The sequence below is a fragment of the Mytilinidion resinicola genome (genome assembly GCF_010093595.1).
Source record: "Mytilinidion resinicola strain CBS 304.34 unplaced genomic scaffold BDZ99scaffold_33, whole genome shotgun sequence".
NCBI lineage: Eukaryota > Fungi > Ascomycota > Dothideomycetes > Mytilinidiales > Mytilinidiaceae > Mytilinidion > Mytilinidion resinicola.
The window spans coordinates 210,823-236,563 of NW_022985469.1; the positions used below are offsets into that span (position 1 = coordinate 210,823).

The 25,741-nt window shown below is 52.2% G+C and overlaps 11 protein-coding genes across 11 annotated transcripts; 3 read left to right on the forward strand and 8 right to left on the reverse strand.

The window, feature by feature from the left end:
- Positions 1-1,168: 1,168 nt before the first annotated feature.
- BDZ99DRAFT_207514 (uncharacterized protein) lies at positions 1,169-2,127 on the reverse strand. Its single transcript, XM_033713308.1, has 4 exons — positions 2,101-2,127; positions 1,950-2,048; positions 1,372-1,860; positions 1,169-1,298 (listed from the first exon to the last, which is right to left on the reverse strand). Exons 2-4 carry the CDS (start codon positions 2,038-2,040, stop codon positions 1,285-1,287), a joined length of 594 nt encoding a protein of 197 aa, XP_033569245.1. The 5' UTR covers positions 2,041-2,048; positions 2,101-2,127; the 3' UTR covers positions 1,169-1,284.
- Positions 2,128-3,037: 910 nt separating this feature from the next.
- On the reverse strand, positions 3,038-5,088 carry BDZ99DRAFT_576980 (uncharacterized protein). Its single transcript, XM_033728634.1, has 2 exons — positions 3,679-5,088; positions 3,038-3,626 (listed from the first exon to the last, which is right to left on the reverse strand). Exons 1-2 carry the CDS (start codon positions 5,013-5,015, stop codon positions 3,425-3,427), a joined length of 1,539 nt encoding a protein of 512 aa, XP_033569246.1. The 5' UTR covers positions 5,016-5,088; the 3' UTR covers positions 3,038-3,424.
- A 997-nt stretch (positions 5,089-6,085) lies between these two features.
- On the forward strand, positions 6,086-6,905 carry BDZ99DRAFT_401891 (putative short chain-type dehydrogenase; the record flags this gene model as incomplete). Its single annotated transcript, XM_033716259.1, has 3 exons — positions 6,086-6,621; positions 6,671-6,770; positions 6,831-6,905. Coding segments are annotated over 3 exons (711 nt in total), but the record flags the coding sequence as incomplete, so codon positions are not given.
- A 395-nt stretch (positions 6,906-7,300) lies between these two features.
- Positions 7,301-9,707, reverse strand: BDZ99DRAFT_483019 (uncharacterized protein; the record flags this gene model as incomplete). Its single annotated transcript, XM_033722541.1, has 7 exons — positions 7,301-7,389; positions 7,454-8,154; positions 8,224-8,819; positions 9,127-9,231; positions 9,303-9,348; positions 9,400-9,602; positions 9,663-9,707. The coding sequence occupies 7 exons, from the start codon at positions 9,705-9,707 to the stop codon at positions 7,301-7,303; spliced, it is 1,785 nt and encodes a 594-aa protein (XP_033569248.1).
- A 242-nt stretch (positions 9,708-9,949) lies between these two features.
- Positions 9,950-11,090, forward strand: BDZ99DRAFT_504031 (putative short-chain dehydrogenase; the record flags this gene model as incomplete). Its single annotated transcript, XM_033724006.1, has 2 exons — positions 9,950-10,376; positions 10,453-11,090. The coding sequence occupies exons 1-2, from the start codon at positions 9,992-9,994 to the stop codon at positions 11,088-11,090; spliced, it is 1,023 nt and encodes a 340-aa protein (XP_033569249.1). The 5' UTR covers positions 9,950-9,991.
- A 451-nt stretch (positions 11,091-11,541) lies between these two features.
- Positions 11,542-15,371, reverse strand: BDZ99DRAFT_576984 (uncharacterized protein). The gene is made up of 2 exons (XM_033728635.1): positions 14,024-15,371; positions 11,542-13,968 (listed from the first exon to the last, which is right to left on the reverse strand). Exons 1-2 carry the CDS (start codon positions 15,285-15,287, stop codon positions 11,978-11,980), a joined length of 3,255 nt encoding a protein of 1,084 aa, XP_033569250.1. The 5' UTR covers positions 15,288-15,371; the 3' UTR covers positions 11,542-11,977.
- A 357-nt stretch (positions 15,372-15,728) lies between these two features.
- BDZ99DRAFT_455059 (NUP-domain-containing protein) lies at positions 15,729-17,554 on the reverse strand. The gene is made up of 2 exons (XM_033718422.1): positions 16,821-17,554; positions 15,729-16,769 (listed from the first exon to the last, which is right to left on the reverse strand). The coding sequence occupies exons 1-2, from the start codon at positions 17,116-17,118 to the stop codon at positions 15,829-15,831; spliced, it is 1,239 nt and encodes a 412-aa protein (XP_033569251.1). The 5' UTR covers positions 17,119-17,554; the 3' UTR covers positions 15,729-15,828.
- A 526-nt stretch (positions 17,555-18,080) lies between these two features.
- BDZ99DRAFT_483023 (uncharacterized protein) lies at positions 18,081-19,780 on the forward strand (the record flags this gene model as incomplete). Its single annotated transcript, XM_033722542.1, has 5 exons — positions 18,081-18,492; positions 18,629-18,645; positions 18,975-19,128; positions 19,162-19,298; positions 19,346-19,780. 5 exons carry the CDS (start codon positions 18,081-18,083, stop codon positions 19,778-19,780), a joined length of 1,155 nt encoding a protein of 384 aa, XP_033569252.1.
- Positions 19,781-20,954: 1,174 nt separating this feature from the next.
- On the reverse strand, positions 20,955-21,842 carry BDZ99DRAFT_551611 (uncharacterized protein; the record flags this gene model as incomplete). The annotated part of the gene is made up of 1 exon (XM_033727029.1): positions 20,955-21,842. One exon carries the CDS (start codon positions 21,840-21,842, stop codon positions 21,009-21,011), a length of 834 nt encoding a protein of 277 aa, XP_033569253.1. The 3' UTR covers positions 20,955-21,008.
- A 335-nt stretch (positions 21,843-22,177) lies between these two features.
- BDZ99DRAFT_576986 (uncharacterized protein) lies at positions 22,178-23,167 on the reverse strand (the record flags this gene model as incomplete). Its single annotated transcript, XM_033728636.1, has 1 exon — positions 22,178-23,167. One exon carries the CDS (start codon positions 23,165-23,167, stop codon positions 22,178-22,180), a length of 990 nt encoding a protein of 329 aa, XP_033569254.1.
- Positions 23,168-23,751: 584 nt separating this feature from the next.
- Positions 23,752-24,108, reverse strand: BDZ99DRAFT_469047 (uncharacterized protein; the record flags this gene model as incomplete). Its single annotated transcript, XM_033721408.1, has 2 exons — positions 23,752-23,894; positions 24,034-24,108. Coding segments are annotated over 2 exons (210 nt in total), but the record flags the coding sequence as incomplete, so codon positions are not given.
- Between the last annotated feature and the right edge of the window lie 1,633 nt (positions 24,109-25,741).

Here is a 25,741-nt window from a genome sequence, read left to right on the forward strand (position 1 = left end):
CTCCCAAAGCCGTCCGTGTACTGAGTTTAGAAGCATTGCAATTGATATCAGCACCCGCGGCAATCAATCGTTGGATCATTGCAGTGTCTTTTCTTTGGACAGCAACAGCCAACGATGCAGGTAATTGCTCCGCAAGGTTTAGGACGTCATCACTGCCATCGAAAATGGCGTCGACGTCAGCCCCAGCTACAATGAGTTCCTCAACGATCGGATGAAATCCCCACTTGACAGCAAGGGGAAGCACACTGCAGCGATACGATCTCCAGTCGGAACGGAACTCATCAGAATTGATGTTCGCTCCAGCCACTAGAAGCCTTCTGACCAAGTCTGCGTCTTTGAGAGAGATTGCATAAGCGAGTGCTGCAGTACTACCTCTCGGATTAGGATCGGCCCCTGCATGTAAAAGCGTGTCGACAAGATCGAGCCTCTTGAATGAAATAGCAACAGCAAGCGAGGTTCCGAGGCTTTCCCGTACGATTCTGTGGAATTTTGAAGTTGGATCGAGTATCCGGTTAAGAACGCCGTTGTGATCGTTCCGGATAGCAGATTCGATGGCCTCGGACAATGCTTCCGTCTCAGGAAGTCGGATATTTTCCTCTTGTAATGAGATGATGAGATCTTCTCTGCCGGCGGCTATTGCTCTGATGAATGCATCAGAGCGGCATCGAGTCTTCACATTTTCGTCCGCTCCATGATCCAACATATCATCCAATAGGCTATTGCTTGAATATGTCCCAGCGCTGACAACTTCGGAAGTGAGAGGAGCTCCAGCGTTTAAGAGAATTCTTGCGATCTCTGCCTCATCTCTTCTCACTGCCTCTTTCAAAGCATGCTTATCTGCGCGAGCTCCATTCTCAAGCAGAAACTCTACTACCCGTGGTCCGTATCGCACCGCCAAACTGAGTGGTGACCAGCTTTCGTCCTTTTCAAAATGTATTGCCACATTGGTATATGCGCCTGCTTGAATGAGAACTTTAATAATGGATAAAACGTGATCGTTGGGGAGGAATGAATCCAGAGCACAACTGAGTGGAGTCTGTCCGCATATATCATCTCTAAAATTCGGATAGGCTCCGGCTTCGACCAATATCTCCACTACTTCCACAGGCCCACGGCGGGCTGCCAAACAGAGTGGTGACATGTCAGTGTCGTGGTTTACGTCTGCTCCGGCCTCAACCATCAGCTTCACAACGTCGACATCAATCTGGTCTTTGATGTCGTCGAGATTTTCGGTCCAATTAGCCATGAATCTGACCATGGGAGATTTTGAAGAAAGTGACCTATTCACGTCGACACCGCTATCGATCATACACATGATGAGCTCAGAATTCCTCATGTGGCATGCGTATTCGAAAGCTGTCATTCGCTCACCGTATTGGTCGACAATAACTTGTTCATTTGGGTTCAAACCGCTTTTGATGAAGCGCTGTGCTGTAGTAAAGTCTTCAGCGTTCATTGCAAGCCGAAACAGGCTTTCCACCAAGGCTTCAGCCGCTGGTCCTTTCAGTGATGCCAGATATTCAACGAGATGATGATATCGCTTATGCTGAAATGTTCGAAAGACCTTGCTACTGATGTTTAATTCAGGGTCGAGCATGTTATTCGAAGCCATGAACATTATGAGCTTCAGGAACTTGAAGGCTCCAGCATCATGGCGTTGTGTCGAATCCGTTTCAGTAGGTGTAGAGTCAACGATCAGATCAGGCATCAGAGCTTGCAGTTTCCTGTCAAAGGACTCCAAGTAGCAGCCTTTGGTGCGTCTGTTGACAAAGTGATGAACGATGTCTGTTTGGACATCTGTCGAGAGGGCATTCGAAAATCCAGTTAACACGTTTTCCGCCGGTGTATGTGAACCGAATGCTACTATTGTGTCAGCAAATCCCCATGTGATAAATCAATATTCACTGATATGAGTAATTGAAAAGTCCACTTCTAAAGGTTTGCCATACCTTTCATCTGTGAAAGAAGATCAAAACTAGGAAAATTTTGAGGTGAAAAGATGAGTGGTGTTGATGTCATGACGTCAAATTGATCAATCATTGAAGTTGCTACGGATGAATGTTAGCATAGGTACTTTTTCAGTACAAATGGTAGTCTCACCATTTGGCAAAGAGTGCTGTTGAAAGTTCTCTGCAGTATCAAAGTTTAAAGCTGTTGACGCCAGGAAGGGCGAGCGTATGACGACTCCATTTGGAATTATTGGACTCGAACCATCTTCCCATGTTAGCTTGCAAGCCTTTCATGGGAATTTAAAGGTAATGTACCCTGACTGGCCCTTGAGACTCTAGAACCATATCGCTGCGTCTCCTTTCGAACTTTTTGAGGGGGAATTGGTATTCCTCCCAACAAAATTTCGCTCTCCTTGTTGTCTCTCTTTCTCTTCTCGACCTTGTATCCGATCGTTGCCCATTCTTCTTCGCTTAGATACTTCCTGAAGTTCCATTTTTTAAACATGCGCTCATATTGGGATTTGCTGGCTGAAGTCAGCGTTGTCCAATTCTTACTAAATTGATGTCGCTACCTCTTATCAAAGCCAAATCTTGATCTCCTGTGGTCTATGACACCATTACAGCCCTGTAGTTTCAGACCGTCGATGAGATAGAGAGTCCGAATCGTGTCCTTGTGCTTTTTCCATTCCCGAGCATTGTCACTGTCAAAATCCATGATGTATTTGGCCATGAAAGGGTGCAGGTGCGGGAAGGCGAGGTTACACCTGTGGGAGGAGGGTTGTCGCTGACTTTGTCCTCGTCGAGCCTTTAGCTTCTTGGCAATATTTTGGACCGCAGGCAACTAGGGTGCCACCCCTGCGACGACTTGACTCTTGGCAGGATTCTGGTCCGGAGCGGAGCTAGCGTCATGCAGCATCCAGTGTAGGTGGGCTGACGCTCTGCCATGAGCTCATTTCTCTATCACACTCGGGGAACCAATTCGGTCGTATCACGAAAGCAGCTCTCACCCTAAAAGGCCCAATCTTTAAACTGCCCGACCACCCCAGCTTGGCGCTCAAGCCAGACGAGGCACTCCAACAGGCTGCACGAGACACTACAGCACTGCGTCACGTAGACGCGGAACGTCACGATATCGTTGTGCCTCCGACGCTCTCTCACATGTTTCATATGCACGAAGGACACCCTGGACAAATATTTGCTCTTTTGCAACTCTTCATGCTAGTGAGCGTGTATGAAGATGTGATACTATGGACGCTGGTCCTCGAAACGACTGGACATCGAGAGAATGAATGGCGCAGGCTTACATGCTTGCGCGTAATCATTGGCGATTGGGCACCGGGACTACTGCATCTGAACAAACACAGAAGAACTGACGACGGATCGCTTGAGCAGAGAGTCAGGGAACCGTGGCCAATTAGCACGATTGAGTGGGTGTGAACAAACAAAGTATATATGAAATACATATTCGTTAACCATCATGTTCTAGCCATACGGTCTCTCATTAACGTCGGAATGCGATTGTTGGGGAACGCTAGAACGGGTCCTTTATTGACAGATTCGTACCACTGCAGCCAGCTACTAACCAAGTATGCAAAGGAGCCCCACACGCTCGCCAGAGAACTTTGGTATTCGCACCAGGTAAGGTCGTTCGCGCGTATTCCGAAGGCAGCAGACATTCTAGTTCGAGGATCAGCGTAAAGATGGAAGGCTTGGAGGAAGCACAGCTTACAAGAACCCCATAGACCCTATCGTAGCCCAGACTCCAATCCACCAGGCGATACGGCCCGGTAGGGGTCGGTACCACTTATCCTGCGTGATGAGTGTGAACATTACGCCGGCCGTGAGGAAGCAGCATGAGGCGACCGTTTGCGGGATCCAGTACCCGCCCAGTTCTTGCCACGGCTGGAAGTTGGAGAGGATGCCAGGCAACGCGATGACTCCACAGATGCCGTAGAGTGTTGCGCCGAGTAGTTGAATGGAGCAGGCGACATATCCGATCTCTTTGATATGGTACGTTTTCAGAGCGTGCCAGGTCGGCCACCAGCGCCAGGTCAGGTACTCATGGAACTCGCCTTCGTCGGTGGGGCCCATGTCTACGCCACCACGTCGCGGAGCAGGAGCCTTGTCTTCGGGGTAGATAGACCCAGGTCGCTCGGCCCTATCCCTTGTGTTCCAACCAGCTTCGGGGTCAACTGACTTCTGTTTGTCGAAATCTTCATCGTCGTCATCGTGGTGGTGGTGGTGCGGTATCATATGGCCGAAGAACATGTGTAACTTCCCGTCCAGCAGTTTCTTCTTCTCGTCATCGTGCCCTTCGAGATGTCGCTTCATCGCTGGGCCCCCGAATGACCCGTCGTTGATCGCTTCGAGATACGCCATCGTGGCGCCGAGCTGGTAGAGGACGGCGCCGAAGAAGAACAGCAAGCCGACTCCGTATTCAGACTCTCCAGTAAACTCTGAACTGGGCCATTGGAGAGGCGTCCATGCCCACACGCCGTCGATGACGAAGAGCACAGAGCCCCAGGTGTACGACCAGCCGCTCCAGAATGCCATGTCCCAGTACGGGAAGGTGGTGAACATGATCAGGGAGCCATACACCGCGTTCCGGAGGTGGATATAGAGGGGCAAGTTCGGTGCATCATCATCATCATCATCACTCGCAGGGAGGCGAGACTGTCGCCTTTGGCGCGCTTCGCTGGGGCCGCGCGCGTTTTCTCCACGGTGCAGATGGAGCGTTCGTGATACTTTTCCCGCGGCATGTTTGGCAGTTTCTGTGAAGTTGAGGCGGTGGTTGGAGGAAGTGTCATCGGTTTTCGTCATCACGGCATCGATCTGGTTGGCATGGATCTTGTCATTCTCAGAGTCCTGTTTTGAGGACGACGGGCGAGACGGGTTGCTTTTGCTGTCTAGAGGAACATTATCGTCGCTAGCGGGTTGAGGGAGATCTGTTGCTTGTGGACTGCCTTCAATAACACGATTCTCGGCCGCTGGCTCGGCGTTGCCGGTACCTGTTTCGCTTTCGGGTTCGTAGTCTGGTACTCCAAAAGTTGGTGCTGGGGACGACATGTCGAAGTGTCAGCGCATTGTAGAATAAATCTTACAAACAAAAGGTAACAAAGAAAGCCCTTAGAAGACGAGGATATTTTGGAAAAGCAGAAAGGTAATGAAGAGAGAGATGTCCGAATCTTACAGCTATAAGCTTCTCCGATCCGCAACCAAGCTTTTGGTTTTCTTTCTAGCTTGCTGAGGCCTGCGACACGGCGATCTCTCACGGCGAAGTTGGAATGACGTAGGAGGTAGTGCGCGAGCAAATCACCGTTCAATGCAGAAATTGCCAGCGCTTAACACATCTGTAATGGCATGCTATGCAATCTCATCCTGCGACAATCTTGGATGGGGCAAAGAGCAAGAAAAGAGAGTATGTCAGACACACGACTGGCGACCGTGACGACGATCACGACTTGAAACCCGAAATATCCTTTCTCAAGACTCCAAAGCTGTTCGATGACTATCATGATAATTAGTCTTACAAAGGAGAGTAGATAAGGGGATTCCGCTATTCGGTTAGGGCACGTGAGAGTCACGTGCCGTTTGTGCAAGTACTCAGCTCTCCCTGCTTTCCAACACCATCCCACATGTGACAGCTATAGCGCTGTCTCTATAGTACTCATGTCGACGTCTACTTAAGTACTAGGTACATGTAGGTTAATAATGCAGCAGAGCTGCCACGTCCCCTGTCTCCGCAAATGCTCCGCAACTCCGCAACCTTGATCCCACGCTAAGCAAACTATAAAGTAGAAAGCTCCTACCAAACAACTTCGTTCTTTACTGAGCAGCCCTTGAATATATCCTTTTAGCGGGGTTGGCAAAGGACTCTTGGGTAAACGTCGTGCGGATTACAAAGCTCGACGCAGTACACCAGATCAGCCTTACTATTTTATTAGAGGCTTTCCAGTCATTCAGGACCCTCAATATCCAGCTCTCCATCTCTAGCCTCCAGCTCCCCTCTAAACCACCACACACCAACCCCGAACCACCGCCATGCCCGGCAAGACCTACCTCATCACCGGCGCCAACCGCGGTACGACCTCTTCATTCCCCTCCTGCAGCCATCTATCCTTTCTAAATACCCCCCAGGCATCGGCCGCGGCATGTTCGACCACTACGTCGCCCAGCCGTCCAACACCCTCATCGCCGCCGTCCGCGACACCGCGGGCTCCCAAGGCCTCCTCACCGTCCCAAAGGGTCAGGGCACCAAAGTCATCCTCGTGAAAATCGACTCCGCGTCTAAAACCGACGCTTACGACGCCATCACCTCCCTTCGCGCCCAGGGCATCGACCACGTCGACGTTGTGATCTCCGCCGCGGGCGTCGCGAAGCTGAATACGATTGAGGATATGCCGCTTGAGGAGTATGAGGAGGTGCTGATGGTAAATGCGATTTCGGTTATGGTTTTGTATAAAGCGACGCTGCCGCTTTTGAGGCAGGCGGATAGGGGCAACGGGGGGCCGAGGTTCGCGTTTATCAGCGCGGCGGGGGGCAGTTTGAATGAGATGCCGAAGTATCCGTATCCGAATGCTAGCTATGCGAGTTCGAAGGCGCTGGCGAATGTACTTGTGGTGAAGATGGGGATGGAGAATGAGTGGTTGGTTACGTTATGTATTCATCCGGGGTGAGTTGGATTGAAGTGTGACTTTTGCGAAGGCTGATTTTTGGGATAGGCTAGTGCAGACTGATATGGGGAATGCCGGTGCGCAAGCTTTCGGGCTAGATAAGGCGACGCTTACTCTTGAGGAGAGTAGTAAGAATACTGCGCATATTGTACGTCTTGCGCTATGTGACAGATAGTACGCTCTGATTCTCACTGACTTGCCGCCATAGATCGACAATGCCACGAAGGAGGAACATTCAGAGAAGTTCTTTAACGAGACTATCGATCGGATCCATCCATGGTAGAAATTGGTCTGTGAATTTAGGGAGAATTGACCTGAAAATACAGTGCCTCGTAACAGGTTTGGACACACGAGTATACCACTCGTCCGGTGCCACTTTTGGTTGCCAGTCATTAGTGTCAGAAGTAGCCCGACTCTCAAGTAGCCGATAAATGCAGAGACTTTTAAAGATAGCTTAGATCTTGCCCCACCAAATTGTACATCGTGTTGAGCCTTTTGAAAGCCCACCGGCTACCCCAAGCAATGGCAAGCTGTTGTACATAGACGTTTAACTAGGCACAAAATCAGTGTGTCAAGCTCGGCCATATAGATAGAGTGGTTGCCGGGAGGTTGAAGGCGGGCATGGAGCTTGTATAATTCTGTGAGTTTATAGGGCCAGAGGGTGTTCCAGGTGCCGAACTACGTAGCATTCTGAGCTCCAGAATCAAAGGCAGGTAGGTCAAGGGCCTGACAATTGCTGTCCTGATTCAAAAGAGCCAGGTATTTACCTGTAAGAAAGAATTACACATGTTAGTGTATAGATAACGCAGGTTTGGGCGGTAAGTCACCAACCTGCAACGCACCATCGCTTCGCCATCAGTGTCAAGGCCTCAATAAGCACCCTCAGCGTACCCTTAGCCTCCGGAATAACACCACCTTCGCGAACAAACCATTGACACTCACTGGCAGCATCATACAGACAGTGGATGACTAGCGGACTAGCCTTGTGCAGCTCGGCGCCCTGTCGAAGCACGAAGCGTGCTAGTAATGGCGCCCGAGTAGCAATAATGTGCTTAAGCCCTTCTATTGAGGCCGTCTGCATTGCGGCTTCTTCTACCCGTCGTTCCGATAAGACGTCGGGTATGTTGCATGCGTACATGTGGTACAAAGTCATCCGCGCGGAGGTGCAGAGGGCCACGTCAGCTGTTTTGATACCTTCCACGGGGTGCTGTTCGTCCATGGGATGAGCGAGATGCTTGTCCAGAGCCGTGAGGGTCACGTTGAGCTGGAGTGCTTCGTTTAGTACGTGTTCTCGGCTTAACGTGTCTTTTCGGCAGTCTCGGTGGTTGAGCACGCGTCCGAGGACATGGGACGCTTGACAGAGCCTAGCGAAGGGGCCTATGTCTAGATCAGGGGAGAAGCCTGTGGTATATAGAGCTTGATTCGTCCCAATACTGCCTCGGTGCCAGTCGGCGTCGGCGGCGGGTAGCAGCTCGCCTTGTTCTGGCTCCGGAGTGGCAAGAGGGAGACCTGTTGGGCCAAGATTGATATACCTATGTATCTTTTAGCACGGGCAACGGGCTAAAGAAACGGTAGAGAGAGCTGGAAGCCAAAGATCTAACCTTTCAAGTATCGACACAGCCCACCACGTGCGCCGCTCTTCCTCCCAGTACGTCCACGTCTGGGGCTTCACAAAGAGCTGGGTAGCGTTCTTCCGGTCGTGTATACCCCTCAAGAGCCCGATTCTTGCAGCCCGGCCTACGGTCAGATACGCCGCGGGGAAAATACCGTGGCCAATTTCATACAAAGCTACAAGTACAAGCGATTGAAAGACACGGAGAGACCCTGGTGACGCCTCTTCCATAGCTTTCAAGTTGCTTCTTGTCATTTTGTAAAAGGTAGACTCCGCGGTTGCCATATTGTCGTCTCTCGGGATATCAGAAACCAATCTCATGCTTAGCAGTAATAATAGAATTCCAGGATGTTCGGTCGGAACTGCAGCCTGAACATCCTGAGCCAGACGCTTGTGGCTAATTATCGGGCACCACGTATCAGTGGAGCGTGAGTATTGTTCGTAAAAAGTCCTCAGATCCGCTTTGCTTAGCTGCAAGGCACTGACATTCACATTTTGGGCGACCTCTAACTCGGAATGGGTTACGGATTGGAAAAGCTCTGGGTCCAGAAAGAACGTATCAGGAAACTGAGAAGTGCCCGCGGGCTAGAGACCCCAATACATGTTAGCATTTGCTCAAAAGAGGGTGACATGGAGCCGACATGTCTGCATTTTTACACTGACTTGTCACCGTCTGAAGGGCTTTGGTACATGTTCAGACTTGTCAAAGCAGTTGACTCCAGAATCTTGGGAACGTGTCGAGGCACTTCAGACAGGTGCAGAGACGTGTACACAGACATATCCTCGTAAAAGGGCTGTAAAACTCATCTCGACTGGTTCCCAGACGTAACTTGACAAGCACTTTAGAGACCCGAAATTGAGGATTTAGTATATGAGCAAAAAATTTACCTACTTTGACATTCGACGCAACGGAGGCAGTGGATGAGGTAGACCCAGCTTCGTCAGATCGAGGCGTAGAACCACCATGGCGTTTCCGCTTGGGTGCATACTCGCACGTCTTACCCAAGCGTATACACTTCGCACCCTCCGCTGTCAGCTCATGGACACCTGGCAAAGTAACAAACACACCAAAGAGCAGGACGGAAGCTCCCGTTCACACTTCCTTTTCAGTTGACTAATACCGCGGTCAGTGTACGTCCGCAGCTGGTTGCGAAACGTGGCGTACCTGCATGGCCGACAAGCCTGCGATGCCTGTCCTGAGCTACCATTACTCTGTTCCTCAGACGACTCGGGGGAGGTAGACGCATGGACGACCATTGTCCCGTTGCGAGTGCTGGAGTTGGATGGTATAGAACGGCAGCGGACGTAGAGCGGACGTAGAGCGGACGTTTCTGTCGGATGCATGTATCCGATGCCTGCATCTGCACCCTGGAGGCCCAAGTGTCCCGCCCGCTAGTATTCGAACGGACGCTGAGCATACATGCATACATACGGCACAACTATCAGCCTCCACACAACTCTCCAAGCGGGCATTATTAGTGTCCGATATCCCAATATCGGTCTTAAAGGACTTAAAGCAACAGGTTTGGTCGTCTCGCCCGTTTCATATGCTCCGATAATGCCGGACATGCTTGTTCAGCAGAGAAAAGGCATCGCCTCGTGTCCTATAAATACGGGCATGAGCTCGCCCATTGAGTGTCAGAAACCATTCAGACACAGACAGCATCGGTATTCACTTTCGAACATCTTTCAATCATCTACTATCGGATTTCTTCTCGCAAACATCTTGAAAATCCATTCTCGCATCAACCGAAACCATGACCGACCCCTTCCACCCCTACGCTTCCCTCTATGCTACTCCCAAAGGCCCAGGGGACGCCCGGCCTACCGCCCTTCAGATCATTCGTGACGATGGCCTCCTCAACAGATGGACCGGCAAGGTCGTACTCGTGACGGGCGCTACGTCTGGCCTTGGTCTCGAAGTAGCGCGCGCCCTCTACACGACGGGGGCAGACGTTTTCATCACCGCACGAGACATCAGAAAGGCAGAAGACGTCTTCGAAGACATCCGCAAGTCAGACCATGGCAACGGCAAGCTCGAAGTAATCGCGGTGGATATGAACTCGCTTGAATCAGTGAAGAAGGCCGCGAAGGACTTCTTAGCCAGGTCCGATCGACTGAACGTGCTCGTGAACAACGCCGGTATGTAACCTGCTATGTGTTTACGCGCTGTGAAGAGATCAGCATTCGCGCCATGCCGCTGACACTTTCGGTCCAGGCATCATGGCCATCCCCACAGCCACCACGACCGCCGACGGCTTCGAGCAGCAATTCGGCGTGAACCATCTCGCACACTTCACGTTGACAGCCCTCCTCCTCCCCATACTGCTCCGAAGCAGTACGCCTGCCTTCAACTCGCGTGTCATAGCCGTCACTTCGTCCGCGCACCGCTACTCCACCATCCGCTTCGCCGACGTCAACTTGGCGTCGTCCTACGACCCCTGGCTCGCCTATGGCCAGTCCAAAACGGCCAACATCTGGATGGCGACCCACATCGACCGCATCTATGGGCCACGCGGTGTGCACGCCGTCGCCGTGCACCCAGGCGGCGCCTTGACAGCGCTGCACCAGAACGTCCCCGCTGAGATGATCGCGGCGTGGGGCGCTGACCCGAATATGATGGCGAGCATGATGGCACCAGATCAGGGGGCTGCGACGACGACGTGGGCGGCGGTAGCGGGGGTTTGGGAGGGGAAGGGGGGGAAGTACCTGAGTGAGTGCGGTGTGGGTGGGCCGGCGAAGGATTTGGGGTCTGTGCTGGATCCCGGGTATGGGCCGTATGCGTTTGATCGGGAGGGGGAGGAGAGGTTGTGGGACGTCAGCTGTGAGATGGCTAGGGTAGAGGTTGAGGGATAGGGGAGCGCGAAGTTCGAGGCACCTCATGCAGTGGTATTCGAATGTACACAGATAGCTCCAAAACAGTAGAACCCGCACATCCATATCTGACGTGCCTCACTACACCATAAACATGCCAAACACCTCTATCCCAATTCACGCCGTTGCAGACTTGACATCCACTCCCAACTCCTGAACCAGTATCGAGGTCCTTCAGACAGCGTCAAGGCTGACTTCCCTTAGTGGAGTCTGTAAAGAGTGTACACTGACGCGCCGCTGTTTGAGGTGCTTCGCCCTAGTTATTCCCAGACTTCCCCTAGACACGAACCTGATTCAGGTCTCGCAGCTTTTGACATCTAGTTAGTAACTTTCAAGCGGTGCCAGCGTCCTTCAGCCAGCGCCAAGCAAGCGCCAACACCACCACCAAACCCGCCTCAAATCAACATCACATGACACCAGAAGCCCACAAATTGCAACAATTATCGAACCGCGATTCTCATTACTCTAAACTAATGGGAGCGCCCCTCCCCCGCTACCCCATATGAAAAAACCCGCTCTACAAACTATCCAATTCCCGCGCCTTGACGGCGAACCCAACTTCAACCCCGCAAAGGGGAAGTCAAAGGTTCAAGCCCAAGAGGTCACGTAGAAAGGAATCCCAAGAAGAAAAAGACCCCAAACCAGCCAAAAGCCACTCACAAGTGACCACCCAAAGGGTACCCCCCTTCGCCCCAGAAAATGCACAAAAAACGCCTGATGTCAATGCATCATCCCCGGTATCGTACCCAAAGCCCGCCCAGAAAAAGAAGAGCCAGAAACGCCGCCCGTATCGTGTCATCCGCCTCACGCCGCGCGGCCCATAACTCGTGACCATTTACGCCCGAATTCGTGCAAAAACTTTTCGTGAATCAGAAGACGCCGAGGCGTCCAGCCTTTCCAAAGATAGGGAGGCTCTCCGTGTCCGAGAAGCCCTCGAATGGCAAATCTTCGTCCTCGTCGTCGATGCGGGGCAGGCTCTCGTCGTCGCTTTCGCTGTCGCTGTGGTGGCTCTCGACCACCACCTTCTTCGTCGCCGCCTTGCTCTTGGCAGCCTCGGTGATGCTGCGGAGCGTGTCCTCCATCTCCTGCTCGGTCATGTCGTCCGCCTTCTGGCCTTCGACGACGTCGTAGAGGTCGTAGATCTGGTCGCTCTTGATGTCGATCATGCGGAGCAAGTCTTCCATCGCCTCCTGGATGGCCTTGCGCTTGCGGCGGCCGAGGGAAGTGTCGTGTGCGCGGAGTAGAGCCTCGTGGGCTGCGAGCTCCAGGTGGAGGTGAGAGAGTTCGTCCTGGAGTTCCTTGATGACTTTGGCGAGAGCGTTCTTGGGAGATTGGCTCGGTCGCATAGTGGCGTCGACATCATCTTCGGTGCGAGAAGAGACAGGAATGGGATACGGGATGGCGACAGAGTCTCCGGCCTGTTGAGACTCGCGGGCACAGACAGTGCAGTTCTTGTTGTCATGCGATGGAAGCCTGATCTTGCCTAAGGTGATAGTAGGCTGCTTTCGACCTCCCATGGTGATGTCTGGAACAATGAAGGCGGAAGTCTCCTCAACCGGGGCGCTACGACGACGACGGCTCGAGTTGCTCAGAATAGACTCATCTGGCTGCTGAGCTTGAGTTTTGGCGCTGCGGTTCGAGTGGGAAGTGAAGTTGCCAGTATGCTCGGTAGTGTGCTCGGTTTGAGCTGTGAAGTTGCTCTGAGCGGTAACATCCTTCGTGGACAGGCCATGGAAAGATTGGGGTCGAGCCGACTTGGCCGATGCCATTGAGCGAACAGTCTCATCCCGAGTGGTCGGGGCCGGTGCCGTCTGAGCCGATGCTCGCATTTTTCGGGCAGCCGCTCTTTCTTGTTCCAGCTTCTTCCTGAGCTGGGCAATGTCATCGGGATTGATGAAGCTGAGCTCGGTAAGATCGAAAGACGGAGCCTCTACCGGCTTGGCTTCGACGGCTTCCTGCATGCCGTTCCTGCCACCAGACATCATACCAGGTGTCTGCATGTTGGTAAGAGAAAGATCGGTAGTGGATTCAGGCTTTTGGCTCTGGTACAGGCCACGCCTCGAACCGGTAGGATCGGGATTCGAAACACTCCTGATGGGAGCGGCTGGCATTGGGACTCGCTGAGAATCAGAAGAGAATTGAGCGCTGGCATAGCGACTGAAACGAGGCTGGGGCTGCTGGACAGAGGACTGAGCTGCAGCCGTGAGTTTGCTGTTGCGGAGTTCCTCTTGAACCCTATCAGCGATGCGAGTTTGAGTGTTCTTCTCGCGTCTCTCCCTGGACTGTCGCTCTTCGCGCCTGGCCTGTCGTTCCTCTTCGCGTCTGGCTCGTCGCTCTTCTTCCTGAATGTGTCGCTGCTCTTCCTGAGCTTGTCGCTCTAGTTCCTGCTGAGCCTGTTGCTCTTCTTCCTGCCGAGCCTGTCGCTCTTCTTCGAGCTTGGCCTGGCGCTGTGCCTCAAGCTTCTCTTCGCGTCGCGCCTGGCGCTCTTGTTCGCGCTTGGCCTGTCGTTCTATGTCTCGCTTTGCCTGTCGCTCGTGTTCGCGCCTCGCCGTCTCATTGGCAAGCTGCTGTCGCAGATGCTCATTCTGCGTATGGACCTCGTCGACCTCACCCAAGCGGCTTCGCAACGCCGCATTTTCTGCACGTAGCTCATCCACCTCATTGCGAAGGTCCTCGTTCTCAACCAAGAGAGTCTCTTTTTCTGCCTTCACCTCCTCCATGTTAAGATAGGCAACTCCGAGCTGGGTGACCAGGTTATCTCGCTCCGAAGTAGCTCGCTTTGTGCTGATTTCTGCCACGGAAGCCTTACGCTCGGCATGGTCGATCTTGACCCGGAGGGCATTTAGGGAGGATTCGAGTTCTAAATGCTCGGTTAGGAACTATGTTGTCAAATTCAGCTATGCTCATGAACTTACTGGTCTTCTCGACTCTCCAGCCACGCCTATCGCCAGCTACCTCGCCATCTGTTGATCCCAAGCCACTGTCTGGTCGCCTGTTCCTCTCCTGGGCATCTTGCGTGGCGCGGAGCTCGACGATCTCGTTATCCTGTTCTTCAATCCGCTTTTCCGCCTCGTCTTTTTCGCGTTCCAGCTGAGCTACCTTTTCCTGGAGAAGCTGCAGAGACGCGAAAATTGCCTTTTCCTCGGAAGGAATTGGGACGCTGTCGATTGGGTTGTGGCGTGGGTGAGTGGGTGAAGTTGGAAGTCGGAAGAAATGGGAGCGAGGACGCGAGGTGTGATTGAAGACCGGAGTGCCGTCTTGGAAGACGCCAGAGACCAGCTCGGTAAGGTTGGGAAGATCTGGGAGGATGAAAGACTGAGCAGTAGAGTGAACACTTCGTGGAGTATTGTTGAATGCTTGCTGAGACTTGCGAGGATGGCTGTTTTGCTCTTGTGCAGGCTCTCTGCGGCTGGGCGCGCTACCAAATCGCGCAGTCTTGGTTAGCGTAACGGTGGGTCGCTGGTCGTCAATCGCAGACTCGTCGTCTGTGACCATGGCGTGCATCTGTGAGAGAGTCGTCTTGCGGAGCCCTTTGGCGAGACCAGCTGCAGCTGGCGGAGCAGAGGCCGCTGGTGATCCAGAGGCGCGTCTCATCTGGCCGTCGCGTCGTAGACTGCTGGGCTCAGCCAGAGGGGATTGCTGGGGAGTGTTCCCCGAGGCACGGTTTGCTGGAGGAGTGATATCGTAGAGGCTGTCACGGAGTGGCACAGGTGACATGATGAAGGAGGAGTTGAGGTGTTGGGGGGTGTTACGGGAGCCACGCTTGACTCCTCGGTTTCGCTCAATGGAGATGCTGTCGTCGGTGAAATTGCTGTCCTGGGTGGCGCGGTCGAATTCACTGTCCTGGTCGAAGTCCTTGAACTCGTTGCGGACTACTGAGCTAGTCACTCGGGATTCGGCAGCCGGGTTGTATGGTTGCCAGGCGCCCAACTTTTTGGCGGTGGATCGGATGTGAGGATGGTTTGGGAGTGAATCGCGCGTGTCACTCCGGATGGTATTATCGCGTGTCTCATCACGTTGGCTGGGCAAGTCGCCGAGGATCTCGTCATCGAAGGGGCGAGTCGACATCAAAGCGTCGTTCTCAATGTCACTGAAGGACAGCGACGCCGACGACACGGTGGATTGCGTCGCGTCTCGCGACAGCTGGCGGATCGCCTGTCCCTTGCGGGAGGAGCTCATTTTGCTGGGCGTGTGCGCACCGGGGATCGGAGATGGGGTGAATCGAAGCTGCAATGGGAAGTGGCGATGGGCGGCGATGCTGGGTGTTGTGGTGGTGTTGGAGAGGAAGGCAGCATCAACAACGCCCGCCAAAATGTAAACAGTGCGGGAGGCGCCGCGCTAGGTCGGCCTCCACAAAATCCGGCCAATCACAATACTGTAATTGGAGATCGAAAGCAGAGTATAACTCCTCCATCTCATCACTTTCGAGAGCTGGTTTTCGTATGATCATACAGACTCGTGAAGCGTCTTCGTAGTTCTTCACCAGCCTATTCAAGTTAGTAACAGAATGTAGGTTTTGGAGCCCTTTAAACCAGCCTCACGATGCACCATCATCTTTCTGCCCGCGTAGCAGCATTACATGAAGGCCTACATAACAGTTCAAAAGATTCAGCACAAGATGTAGGTTTGCTACCATTCAGGAACTAGAGCTTTTGTTTTCATATCATCATACATCTACACAGCATGTCTGTGGAACCTCCATACCCTACAACGCCATCTACTACTGCCTCCCGCTCTTCAACATAGCCGCGCCTCTCTTCCCCATCCCTCGCGCCTTCAAGCTCCTCTTGACCGGATTGTCATTGAACTCGCTGCCCGGGCCAAAGTCTGGCGCGCCACCCAATGTCCCAAAGATATCTCCAATATAGTTCGTCGCGTTCACGCCCTTCGCAAACTTGCCTTCCCACCCCCCAATTATCCCCTCAACCACCTTCACGCCGGCGAGGTAGATGTTCTGGATCGCGGGCTCGAAGCCGCCCTGCTCGGCCCAGAAGAGGTTCGTGGTAGCGGCTTCGCCGGCATACGGTCGGTCCATGTCAGAAGCCGTGCGCATAACGATGATTCGCGCAAAATCGACAAGCCCGGAGACAGCGCCGCGGAGGAGTGCTTCGAGAGTCGCGTTGTCTTCTTGCGCGGTGCTGCAGTAGATGCCGGAGCCGTTGGTGACTAGAGTCGTGTAGTTCTCCATGGCTTCGGAGAGGAGGGTGCCGCTGTAGTACACATCTGAGGTCGCGACATCGCATTCGACTACGCTCGGGGCTGCTGCACCAGCTGCATAGTAAGGCGTGCTGAGGTAGTTCGCGCGATATGCCACTGCGTCTGCACTGTCGTTCAGCTTCGCAGCGCTAGCGAAGCCGACTGCAAGAGAGCGGAGGTCTGCGTTCACTTCGAAGACTTCAGTGCCATAGATGGACTGTGGGTACTCGTCTGGGACGGTGCTGCCTTGCGGGACGTAGCCGGTGGTGAAGTTGTCTGGGATGTCGCGGATGTCGAACTCGTACTGGAGAGCAACCTGAACAGCGTAGCGCGCGAAGGTGACGGAGCCGAGAGTTGCGACTTTGGGATTCACGCCAGCAATGCCGGCGACCATGAAGTAGGTGCTCTTGAGGTCGAATTTGGAGGAAGCGACGAGGGAGGAGATGGTCACGGCTGCGTTGATTTCTAAGAGAAGTCAGTATGAAGCTCAAGTCTTTTGATCTCACATCGGCATACCGCTCTCTCCGGTGATCAGTTGGCAGATCTCGCCATCAGCTGTGCAATGAGCTTCCTGGAACAAAGGCGAGAACCCATGGACTGTCACGTTCTTGGCCAGTAGGTCGAATTCTGGGATTCCCCACCAGACCTCAGCTTCAGGCGGAAACATGCTGATGATAAAGACTTTTGGCGTGATTTTGCACTCCTCCCAGCGAGCTTCTACCGACTTTACAGCATCGCGGGGGGCGAGTGGAGAGGAAGAAGCAGACGACGAAAGCAATGCCACGAGAGCGGGGAGAACGAAGGATGTCCGCATCGTGACGAGACGAGAGAGCTCAATTGAATCACTGAAGCTAGGGGTGACCAGAGAAGCTCAGAAGCAGGAAAAGAGGGACGCTGAGAGCTCAGCGACGAAAGAAGAGGAGGCCACGAGTAAATAGATGACACCTCCGGCGACTCTGTACCTCTCTCCGCACCACTCCAACACGGAATCCCGCGTTAGAGCAAGGCACAGTACAACCCACCTCGCCGTACCTGACCAGGAGCGGCTATCTTCTCCACTCGCAATCGAAGCTGCATGAAGCACTGAGGCTCGTACCGCATGAGTCGTAACGCTTTCCATCATCGCGCATGGCGGCTCCGGCCGACAGCTAGGCCCTTCAGCAATTCTCCCGAAGATAAGGGCGTGGGTTAGATCTTGATGTCATCAGTGCTGCCAGATCGGTGTTTCCACCCCGCGTGGTTCCTCGACGATGCGCGGTGTGAGGGTTCAAAGGTGGCGATGCCGAAGCTGCAGCTCCACAAAAAGAGTCCCTCTACGCTGGAACCAGCAGGGTGACGCGGGATTTGGATCCCGGAAACCGGATGCTTATCTCTCGCTACGGACCTCTTGCTCGACCGCTTACTTGGCATCATAGCTATATACGGCAGGTGGATAAATAGTAGATTGGGCTGTAGACGGGAATTGTTCAAGTGCGAAGATTCTAGGCACCAAATCAACCTTCCAAATAGCTTACCTCAGTCAGTATCACAAAACTCACAACCAACGAAAGACCAAGAAGCTCCATACCGTACATTAAAAGAGCTTACTCGCTGAACCAATAGCACAGGAAGCTCAGAATACCTAGGAGCTTTCCAGCATTTGTTCTTCTCGCGATCCAACCCTGGCCCAATGTGCCCCAACCTACGGGGGCTATCTATCCACCGGCAGCGTATCCCAGGTGAACTTCAAGCCCCAATCTTCCTTATCCTTGTCATTTCTGACCGGCTTCCTCTTTTATGTTAAGCTACCCTGTAGCTGCTCTGTCCAATCTGCCAGCCTTCTCCGCCTTTCAAGATGTACTCCCGCAGGATTCGACTTGTGCTTTGATCTCGTATCCAGTGTACCGGCGCTCGCCTTACTGTGACCCATGTCGATGGTCTCCAACGGGATGGCCCGCTTATCAAGAGATGTTCCAAATCATGCTTGGTCAGGCTGCCGGGTCTACCGAAGCGCCCGTCTTCTCAATTAACCTTCTTCATGAGCGCAGCAACGTGAACTATCTCTTTAACATTAAGGTCCTCCGGGGACGCCACATAGAGGTCCAGCATAGACAACAACGCCTGCTAGTATTTCATCTTCACAACCCTTCAAAACATCCCCTCGATGGCGAAGACACAGTGTCGATGAACGTGCGGATAGCGAGGAGAAGTAAGACATATCCAAGCCGTGAGGGAAGTTCATACAGCGAAAGTGAAGTCCCTCTTTAGTAAGCTCCCGAGCAAGATGCCGAGAGCTGGTAGGAAATTAACAGTGTTGTACGGCTAAGACTTTCAAATCTGAATAGTCGGCGACTGCTCTCGTGTACGTCTCCTTGGACGTCTCGGATCAGCATCCACCTCTCTTCTTCGTCCCCATCATCCTTTTCGTATCGCGCTTCCTACCACTTAGATCATCTTCTACCGAGTCGTCGACGACTGCTCCCTTGTACTTTCCTTCTCCGCCTTCTTTCCATCACCTTCATCCTTTCCTACGAAGCTTCTCCTCATCCGGACTATATTCCGCCGGACTTTCTAGAGTCTCACATGGGAGAGGGAGAAGCTGAGTCACCACTATTCCTGTTGCGGGAGAGACCGACTCGTGTAATCCCGTTCACACGCCTGCGCCTTGTCGAGCAAGCTTTTTCCTCGTAGCCGCCGCCACCGCCGCTTATGGTTGCAAGGATTGGTGCTGAGGCTGCTGAAGTACGGGTTGCTGGTGCAGAGTTGCTAGGGCAGAGGGAGGACGAGGATAGCTGTGGGGGTGGAAATGCTCTCCGAGGGGGCCGTGGTGGCGGACATGGCGGAGGTAGCACCAGCTGCTGAGAAGGTGGAAGAAAAGGTCGAAGGAAAGGTCGAGGCAAGGGATCAGTCGAAGCGAAGGAGAAGTTCGGAGCCGAGGAAGAGTTGGAAGGACAGGTAGAGGGAGACGCGGAGAGAGACGTGCAGAGAGAGGTCAAGGTTGAGGCCGAGGCCAAGGTATGTAGCAAAGTCAACGGATACTATGACTGGGTGTTCTTGTTCAGTTTTCCACACAAGGCGGAAGAACCAATGAAAAAAGACGGAAGAAAAGTCTGCCAAAAACAGAGCGTCCAGAGCCAGTTGGACAAGTTTCAAATAACTCTCCGGCCCGAAGGCCTAAGAGAGGGTGTCCTTCGAAGTCAACTCGCGATAGTGCAATGCGAGCGACGGACTGGTGCTTCATACCCAAAGGCAGAGAGCGCGTCCAAAAAGGACCGGTTCCAAATATTCCCCGGAACGTATACACCGACGGGAATCTGCCCCTCTCTGGGCACCTCTCCTTGACGCAATGTCCCCACTTGGCCGGTCGGGGATACCCAGTGCTTCTGAGGCGAAGACAACCGTTGTTCCCCCTGCCTTTGGTCAGCCGCTGTGGTTACTCGGCTCCTCCCTTACGGAGTGCTTGCACGTGTATACACGCATCCGCACCCCCCGAGTAATAGTGCCAATGAGAGGGGAGGACTCATCTTCATCGTTGTGAGGCAGGTTGGTGAAGAGCAGGCTGCGTTTGGGGGGGGAGGGCCTTTTATAAGAAGGCAGGAAATCTTGTGGGCGCCAAGACGCTGCGCGGGCAGGTAGCAGGGCAACAACTTTGGGCGGCTATTCAAGGTAATTTTTGGTTGTGACGCAAGTGGCGTCGTTCGCAGGTGAGGTCGCGCGACCGAAATCGCGCTGAGGGCGACGAGAAGAGATCACTTCATCGGAACCACGCAAAGGCTCTTACACATAAATACCTATGCACATTAGAGGAGGTAGAGATTATAGCAGTCACACAATGGCAGGCAATTTGTTGTGTTTTGGGTCCTGGGATCTAATTACCCCTAACACGCTGCGTGCCCCTTTTAGTACCCTTTTCGTCACTTTTGTACCTGCGAGTCTCCTAGTCTGGCTTTATGGAGCCAGCTCTTTAGGTCTGGCTTCTTATCAATATGAGTATTGTTTCAATAACATGGAACATGCGGATTGTTGATAAAATGTACATCTTGACTATCTCCTCTCCGCATACTCCGTCTCATCCTTCCACTCTTGAAACTAAACCACGCGAAACAAGTGCAACTTGTGCAAGCACAAACTTCATTCCCTCCATATGCATTTTGGAGCAATATAGTGGTCATTTTATCATCATTTCATAACATCTTAGCCGCGAACTCAGCTAGAGTATAATCAGTCACCTGCAGCATCACATAAACACACCATGTAGCAACGCGGTCGCAAGGAACGCCCGCACCCACGAGTTTCCTTTATACTAGAATCGAGATACGACGCCGTGCATAGCCATGGATACGAATAGTCAGTAGCAGCATTCTAGGTGGAGAGGGCTGCTCCAAGGTCAGGGTTAGCTCAACATGTCCATAGACCCGAGACCAACAACCTAGAGCACCTGACTCAGGGCCCAGCGTTTGCATGGCACAGACCGCTAGGTTCTGTGCCATCATCCATAGTGGACTATGAATTCTTCCTTAAACGTAGACGGTTAATTGTATAAATATGTTGTATATTTCTTATTTCTTGTGCCCAAATATAAGAAACATCACACTAATGGCGATACAAAAGTACTTCGTCTGCATATTTGAAACATGGATAAGCATCCGTTAACTACCGAAACGTATGACTCTTGAAAGACTGCTCACTGCACGAGAGCAAGTGCAAAGCAGGCAAACTCCGGCATCAATACACGTCCTCCAACCGGTCCAGCTCTGCCCTACCAGCCTTCGTGATACCTGTCTTCATGATTCGCGCAATCCCAATCATCATATCTTTATGCGCACGAGATTCCGGTTCCGCGGAATACAGGTTCATGATTGTGAACGCTAAGGCCGGCAGCATATGCGGCGGGAGTCCGTCAGCTCTTGTACCCATTATCGGGCACTCCGACCGAAAGAAGAGCTGGATCGAGATCAGAAGCATGACGCATCGGTGGTGTAATGCGAGATAGTCGAAGTTCGTGTGGGGTTCTTCTTTGATAAGTTCCTCCGTGAGAGTAGACAGCACTTCGGTCGCCGAGTACTTGCTCGGTGGGCGTTGGGTGTTGAATACCTTATCCCCAAGCTCGGGTTTCTTGTGTTTGCCCTTCTTGTTCTTCATTTTCTTTTCGGGTAGCTTGCCAGCTGAATTAGTGTCTTCACCAGGGGTGAGACCTTGAGACGGTCTCGTTTGTGCATCAGGTTCAAGAGCCGCTGCCTTCTCGTCCAACTTTCGGACAAGGTAAGCACTGAGATTCTGAACCGCCATCGGAAAGAGATCGCCGAGATATCGTTCGCGCAGGAGCAGCATAAGCGGGCTCTCGATTTGGAACCGTCTCTTCCGACGAGTATCGTGATTGGCGAATTGGAAGCGGTCAGTGGTGGTCAAACGCCCTCGACTTTTAGCAACTTGCACGGCGGGCACGCCGCAGACTAGATGTGAGCGACTGGAAAATTCCTCTGGCTTCGCTGGGCGCGAGCCTACAAATAATCGATGAGGCGTATGGAGGTTGATAAGATACTCGAGATCTTGCCACATGTCGTTGAGAAACCCACTTTGTATGAGGGTATTATATAGGTGGATGACGGAGAGGCCATGCGCGTGGTGCACAAGTCGAGTGATGCTGAGCTTCTGCAAAGCCGCTTGCATGCCATAAACATTGACTCCACATAGAATCGGGTTGCTACCATATAAAAAGTATGACGGAGGAGGTTCTTTCGCTCTTGAGGGAACTTCGGACTTTTTGGCGCGTCACTTCCCCTTCTTGTTGCGTCGCGTTTTAGACGTCGCGGACCGTAATCTTTGATTTTTATTGGCCTTTCCAACGGCCTCGGCAACACAATCGGGTGATACACTGTCTAGGATATCCTGACCTAGTCCCACGAGCTCTTCAATGTCGGCTCCGTATGTTTCCACACCCCTAGCACATTATCACGATAAGTGAAGTCCTCAATGGACGTAAGGGTGTTTTCCATTACTGTGGTAGGGTCTGCGAAGGGGTCCTCGATTGACATCTTCAAAACATCGTGGATGTCGATGAGAATTTGCAAAGCAAAATGATTCCACTCCTCCTTAACGTCTGATGCTGTGCTGACAGAGAGCCATTCCGTTAACTGGTCTTCCAGCAGAAACGATGCGTCTGGTCGATGTTCCCCCAGCCGTCCCATCTCTTTGAGGAGAGTCGGGACAAGAAAAGCGTTGGGATGGTGTACCAAGACCTGAATATACATTCTGTCTGCGGCGACGAGTAACGAAGGCAACTGGGCGGATTTCTCGGGTGGAGACAAATCTACCGAAACGCCTGCCTCTTTGCAGAGCTGGCTCCAGCAATCGATGATTGGCGGGACTATTAGTTGTGACATGTCCTCGTGTAAATCCACTACGGCCTTCTTCAAGATGTCAATCGCAAAGTTGGTGACAAGCGAAGCAGTGACCACGGTTATCCTCCGCTCTGTGTACATCGCCCAAATGCCACGAAGGTAAACTCGGACCTCCATGAGATCGTCAAGGAAGAGATCAATTACGAATTGTCGTTCGGAATCCAGATCGACTGTCATCTCTTCTTCAGCAGCGACAGCGGAGGCGGTGTCTGGATGGACGTCGTCGAGCTCGACAAGCTCATCCATATGGGTCACGGAAGTCTGCCCTGGCAAGATTGCAAGACTCTTATCTGGCTCTGGAATAGTGGGGACATCCTCGATCGACGTAGAATCCGCGGAGATGTGCTTTTGGTGGTTGTGCAAATCATCCCGTACTCTTTCAAGCACTGAGGTGAAATATACATGACTCAGGTTTTTTGTCGAGTTTCCAAGTCCACTGCTGACAACGCAGTAAAGTTCGCCGTATGTTTCTTTCGGAGACATATAACCTGTATCGGGGGCGGTCCTGATTCAACAATGATCTCAGTCAGTTTGAGATAGGTCTTCGTGTTCGGAACCTTTTGCAAAGGCGTTGAGCGATTATCCTTCGGTAGCGGAGGTGTGTATCCGGAATTGTCGATCAGGAAGTCCGCGACCTTCTCTGTTAGCTTCTTGTAGACCTATATCTGTTAAAACGAGGAACTTCCTCTGCTATGTCGGTGCTGAACAGTAGCGTAGGACTGTTGTGGGGGTGGGTTTTCCCTGAAATGCGGAGATGGAGAGCAAGCTCGACTTTGGTGAAAAGACGATTCCTAGAAGGGGAATGCTTTTGGTGATGGGGATGGTGGTACCAAGTTGATGGTTGGGAAAGGACGAGCTTATTTATCACCCCCCCTTTCTCTAATTATCACCCCCCTTTTCTCTATTCATCACCCCCCCTCGATTAGGCCTAGCTCCGGCCCGTATGAATATTGTTCCACCAATCAAACTCACTCGCTTGCCTCCTGCGTAAAATGGAGAGTATATATACACGAATCGGAAAGGATGCATTATCTAGGCCAACAGGAGTCTATTCGCTCTATCTACTCTAGCTAGTCTAGAAGCGGAAAGCGCCTAGATGGCCACCGTCCAATTGCTGACTAAAAGGAACGCCGACTAGGCCTGTATACCATGGCCTCACACCCGAATATCCTCCTGCTGCACCGGTTCCTTCACTACGAGCAGCCTCCTCCTCAGGCGTGGACATAGGGGGGGGCATCCTCAGGGCCCTCAGCGATAAGGTTGTTGAAGATAGCACCTACGGGCGTGCCTCCGTTGAGCTGATTCTGTATCGTCTAAACTGTAGCCTCATCCATACCGTCTCAATGCACGGCTGGAGTGCCATCCTCAGGATCATACGGCTCGTGATTGTGAATAGAAACATTAACTTCAAAGAACCAATCACCTACTTATAGGTCTCTTGTAAAGGCTCCTTTCATAAGGTAATTAGACTTCTTTGTACGGGTGTTCCGCTTCCTGCTGGCTGACATATAGGTGCCGGCATAATCACATTAAACAAGCACTTTCCGCACCTAAGGGGGCGTGCGCTTGTCCATTTTCTTGCTGTATTTAATAATCGCGTATCTTTCCCGCTTGGCCCAAGTGTTGATAGACTTCATGCCCTCCTCTACGGACGCGTAGCGGCTCCAAGGGGGGGCCCGGAGGGCTATAGTGATGAGGCTGTTAATGTAGAGGAAGTGGTGTTAATGCATCACAACCGAGTGCGTAGGTGATGTAAATTCCGTATTGAGCACGAGCGGGCAAGCGAGTGAGTTTAATTGGTGGAACAATATTCATACGGGCCGGAGCTAGGCCTAATCGAGGGGGGGTGATGAATAGAGAAAAGGGGGGTGATAATTAGAGAAAGGGGGGGTGATAAATAAGCTCGTCCTTGGGAAATGGTGCATTAGGAGTTGTGCAGCAGGCTTTAAACAGGACAAGGCAGGCCTCCTGAGGGGTGAATGTGACATACTAGTGAGTGCTTAGCACATCTTACAGTTTAGGTGGTGTTATTGTCGACTTGGTAGTCGAGGTGAATGTGTATATCACATGACGAGGAGACCTTTCAGGAGTCAACTGGCTATAGTCGCAGCTTTTCCAGAGATCAAAGTCGAGGTAGCCCTATTTTCGTCTCAGAATATTGATATACATTTCCATGAGAACTAGAGAGTTTTTGGCTCTCAGGTTCGAGTGATTAGTCGGTGTTCTCTGGGAAGTACGCTAAAGCAATCGCCATGATGTCGAAGGCGAAATTGGCAACTAAGCGGTCGCCGGTGGCTAAGGTCTTCTGCGTTCCTGATGGGTTCCCCGGAGGATACAGCGATACACTCGGAATGCAATCCTATATACGAAAGAATGAAGGAGACTACACGGCTGGTTTGGCTGGTAAAAGGATATCTTGAGACGCTGCGAGCTTCATAGAAGGTGACGGTACACTGGTACGCTGCATTTAGCTATGATATCTATATGATGAGAAGGAGAAAATAATTTTTCCTCTTTAAGACTTGAATTATCAATCAAGCGTTTGGACAGTACATGGGCAGAAGTTACAGGAATTTGGGGATTTGGATTCGCGGATTGCAATGGCGATAGATGGCATCATTACAAGTCAGTATATCTAGGCAATTACGTGAGTAATTATTCGTAGTGGGAGATGGGAGGTGTGGTTCCTGGTGAGTATGTGATAGGGGATATAGGATGAGATCGCGGACTGAGAGGAGTCATCTGCGCTAGTAGCCGATTAGGACTAGTGCTAGGTCCGTTCCAACCGTCCGCCACTAGCCTCACACCTGCAGGCAACAACACCACATCAGCTTCGTGGCCTAACTCAGGTAGCAAGCTACTACATCTCCTTCTGCCTCAGGGAAAGAAACGCTGAGGTGGTCTTGAACGGCGAAAGCCAGTGGATGTTTCTCGCGGGGACTCCTCTACTCGATCTCCTTCTACTACCCTGGCTAATCTGACAATGGATTCTGCTTGAATAATGTCGTTAACCTCCCTATTATAACGTTTCCTAGGCTTGCGACAGCTTCGGAAACG

Bases quoted from the DNA above. Each gene is read 5' to 3' on its own strand.
- BDZ99DRAFT_455059 (XM_033718422.1), bottom strand. From the start codon at position 17,118: ATGCGGACATCCTTCGTTCTCCCCGCTCTCGTGGCATTGCTTTCGTCG. The intron at 16,770-16,820 runs GTATGCCGATGT...GACTTCTCTTAG, and splicing joins ACTGATCACCGGAGAGAGCG to AAATCAACGCAGCCGTGACC.
- BDZ99DRAFT_207514 (XM_033713308.1), bottom strand. From the start codon at position 2,040: ATGATTGATCAATTTGACGTCATGACATCAACACCACTCATCTTTTCA. The intron at 1,861-1,949 runs GTATGGCAAACC...ACACAATAGTAG, and splicing joins TCTTCTTTCACAGATGAAAG to CATTCGGTTCACATACACCG.
- BDZ99DRAFT_576984 (XM_033728635.1), bottom strand. From the start codon at position 15,287: ATGAGCTCCTCCCGCAAGGGACAGGCGATCCGCCAGCTGTCGCGAGAC. The intron at 13,969-14,023 runs GTAAGTTCATGA...CCGAGCATTTAG, and splicing joins CTGGAGAGTCGAGAAGACCA to AACTCGAATCCTCCCTAAAT.
- BDZ99DRAFT_576980 (XM_033728634.1), bottom strand. From the start codon at position 5,015: ATGTCGTCCCCAGCACCAACTTTTGGAGTACCAGACTACGAACCCGAA. The intron at 3,627-3,678 runs GTAAGCTGTGCT...TCCTCGAACTAG, and splicing joins ATAGGGTCTATGGGGTTCTT to AATGTCTGCTGCCTTCGGAA.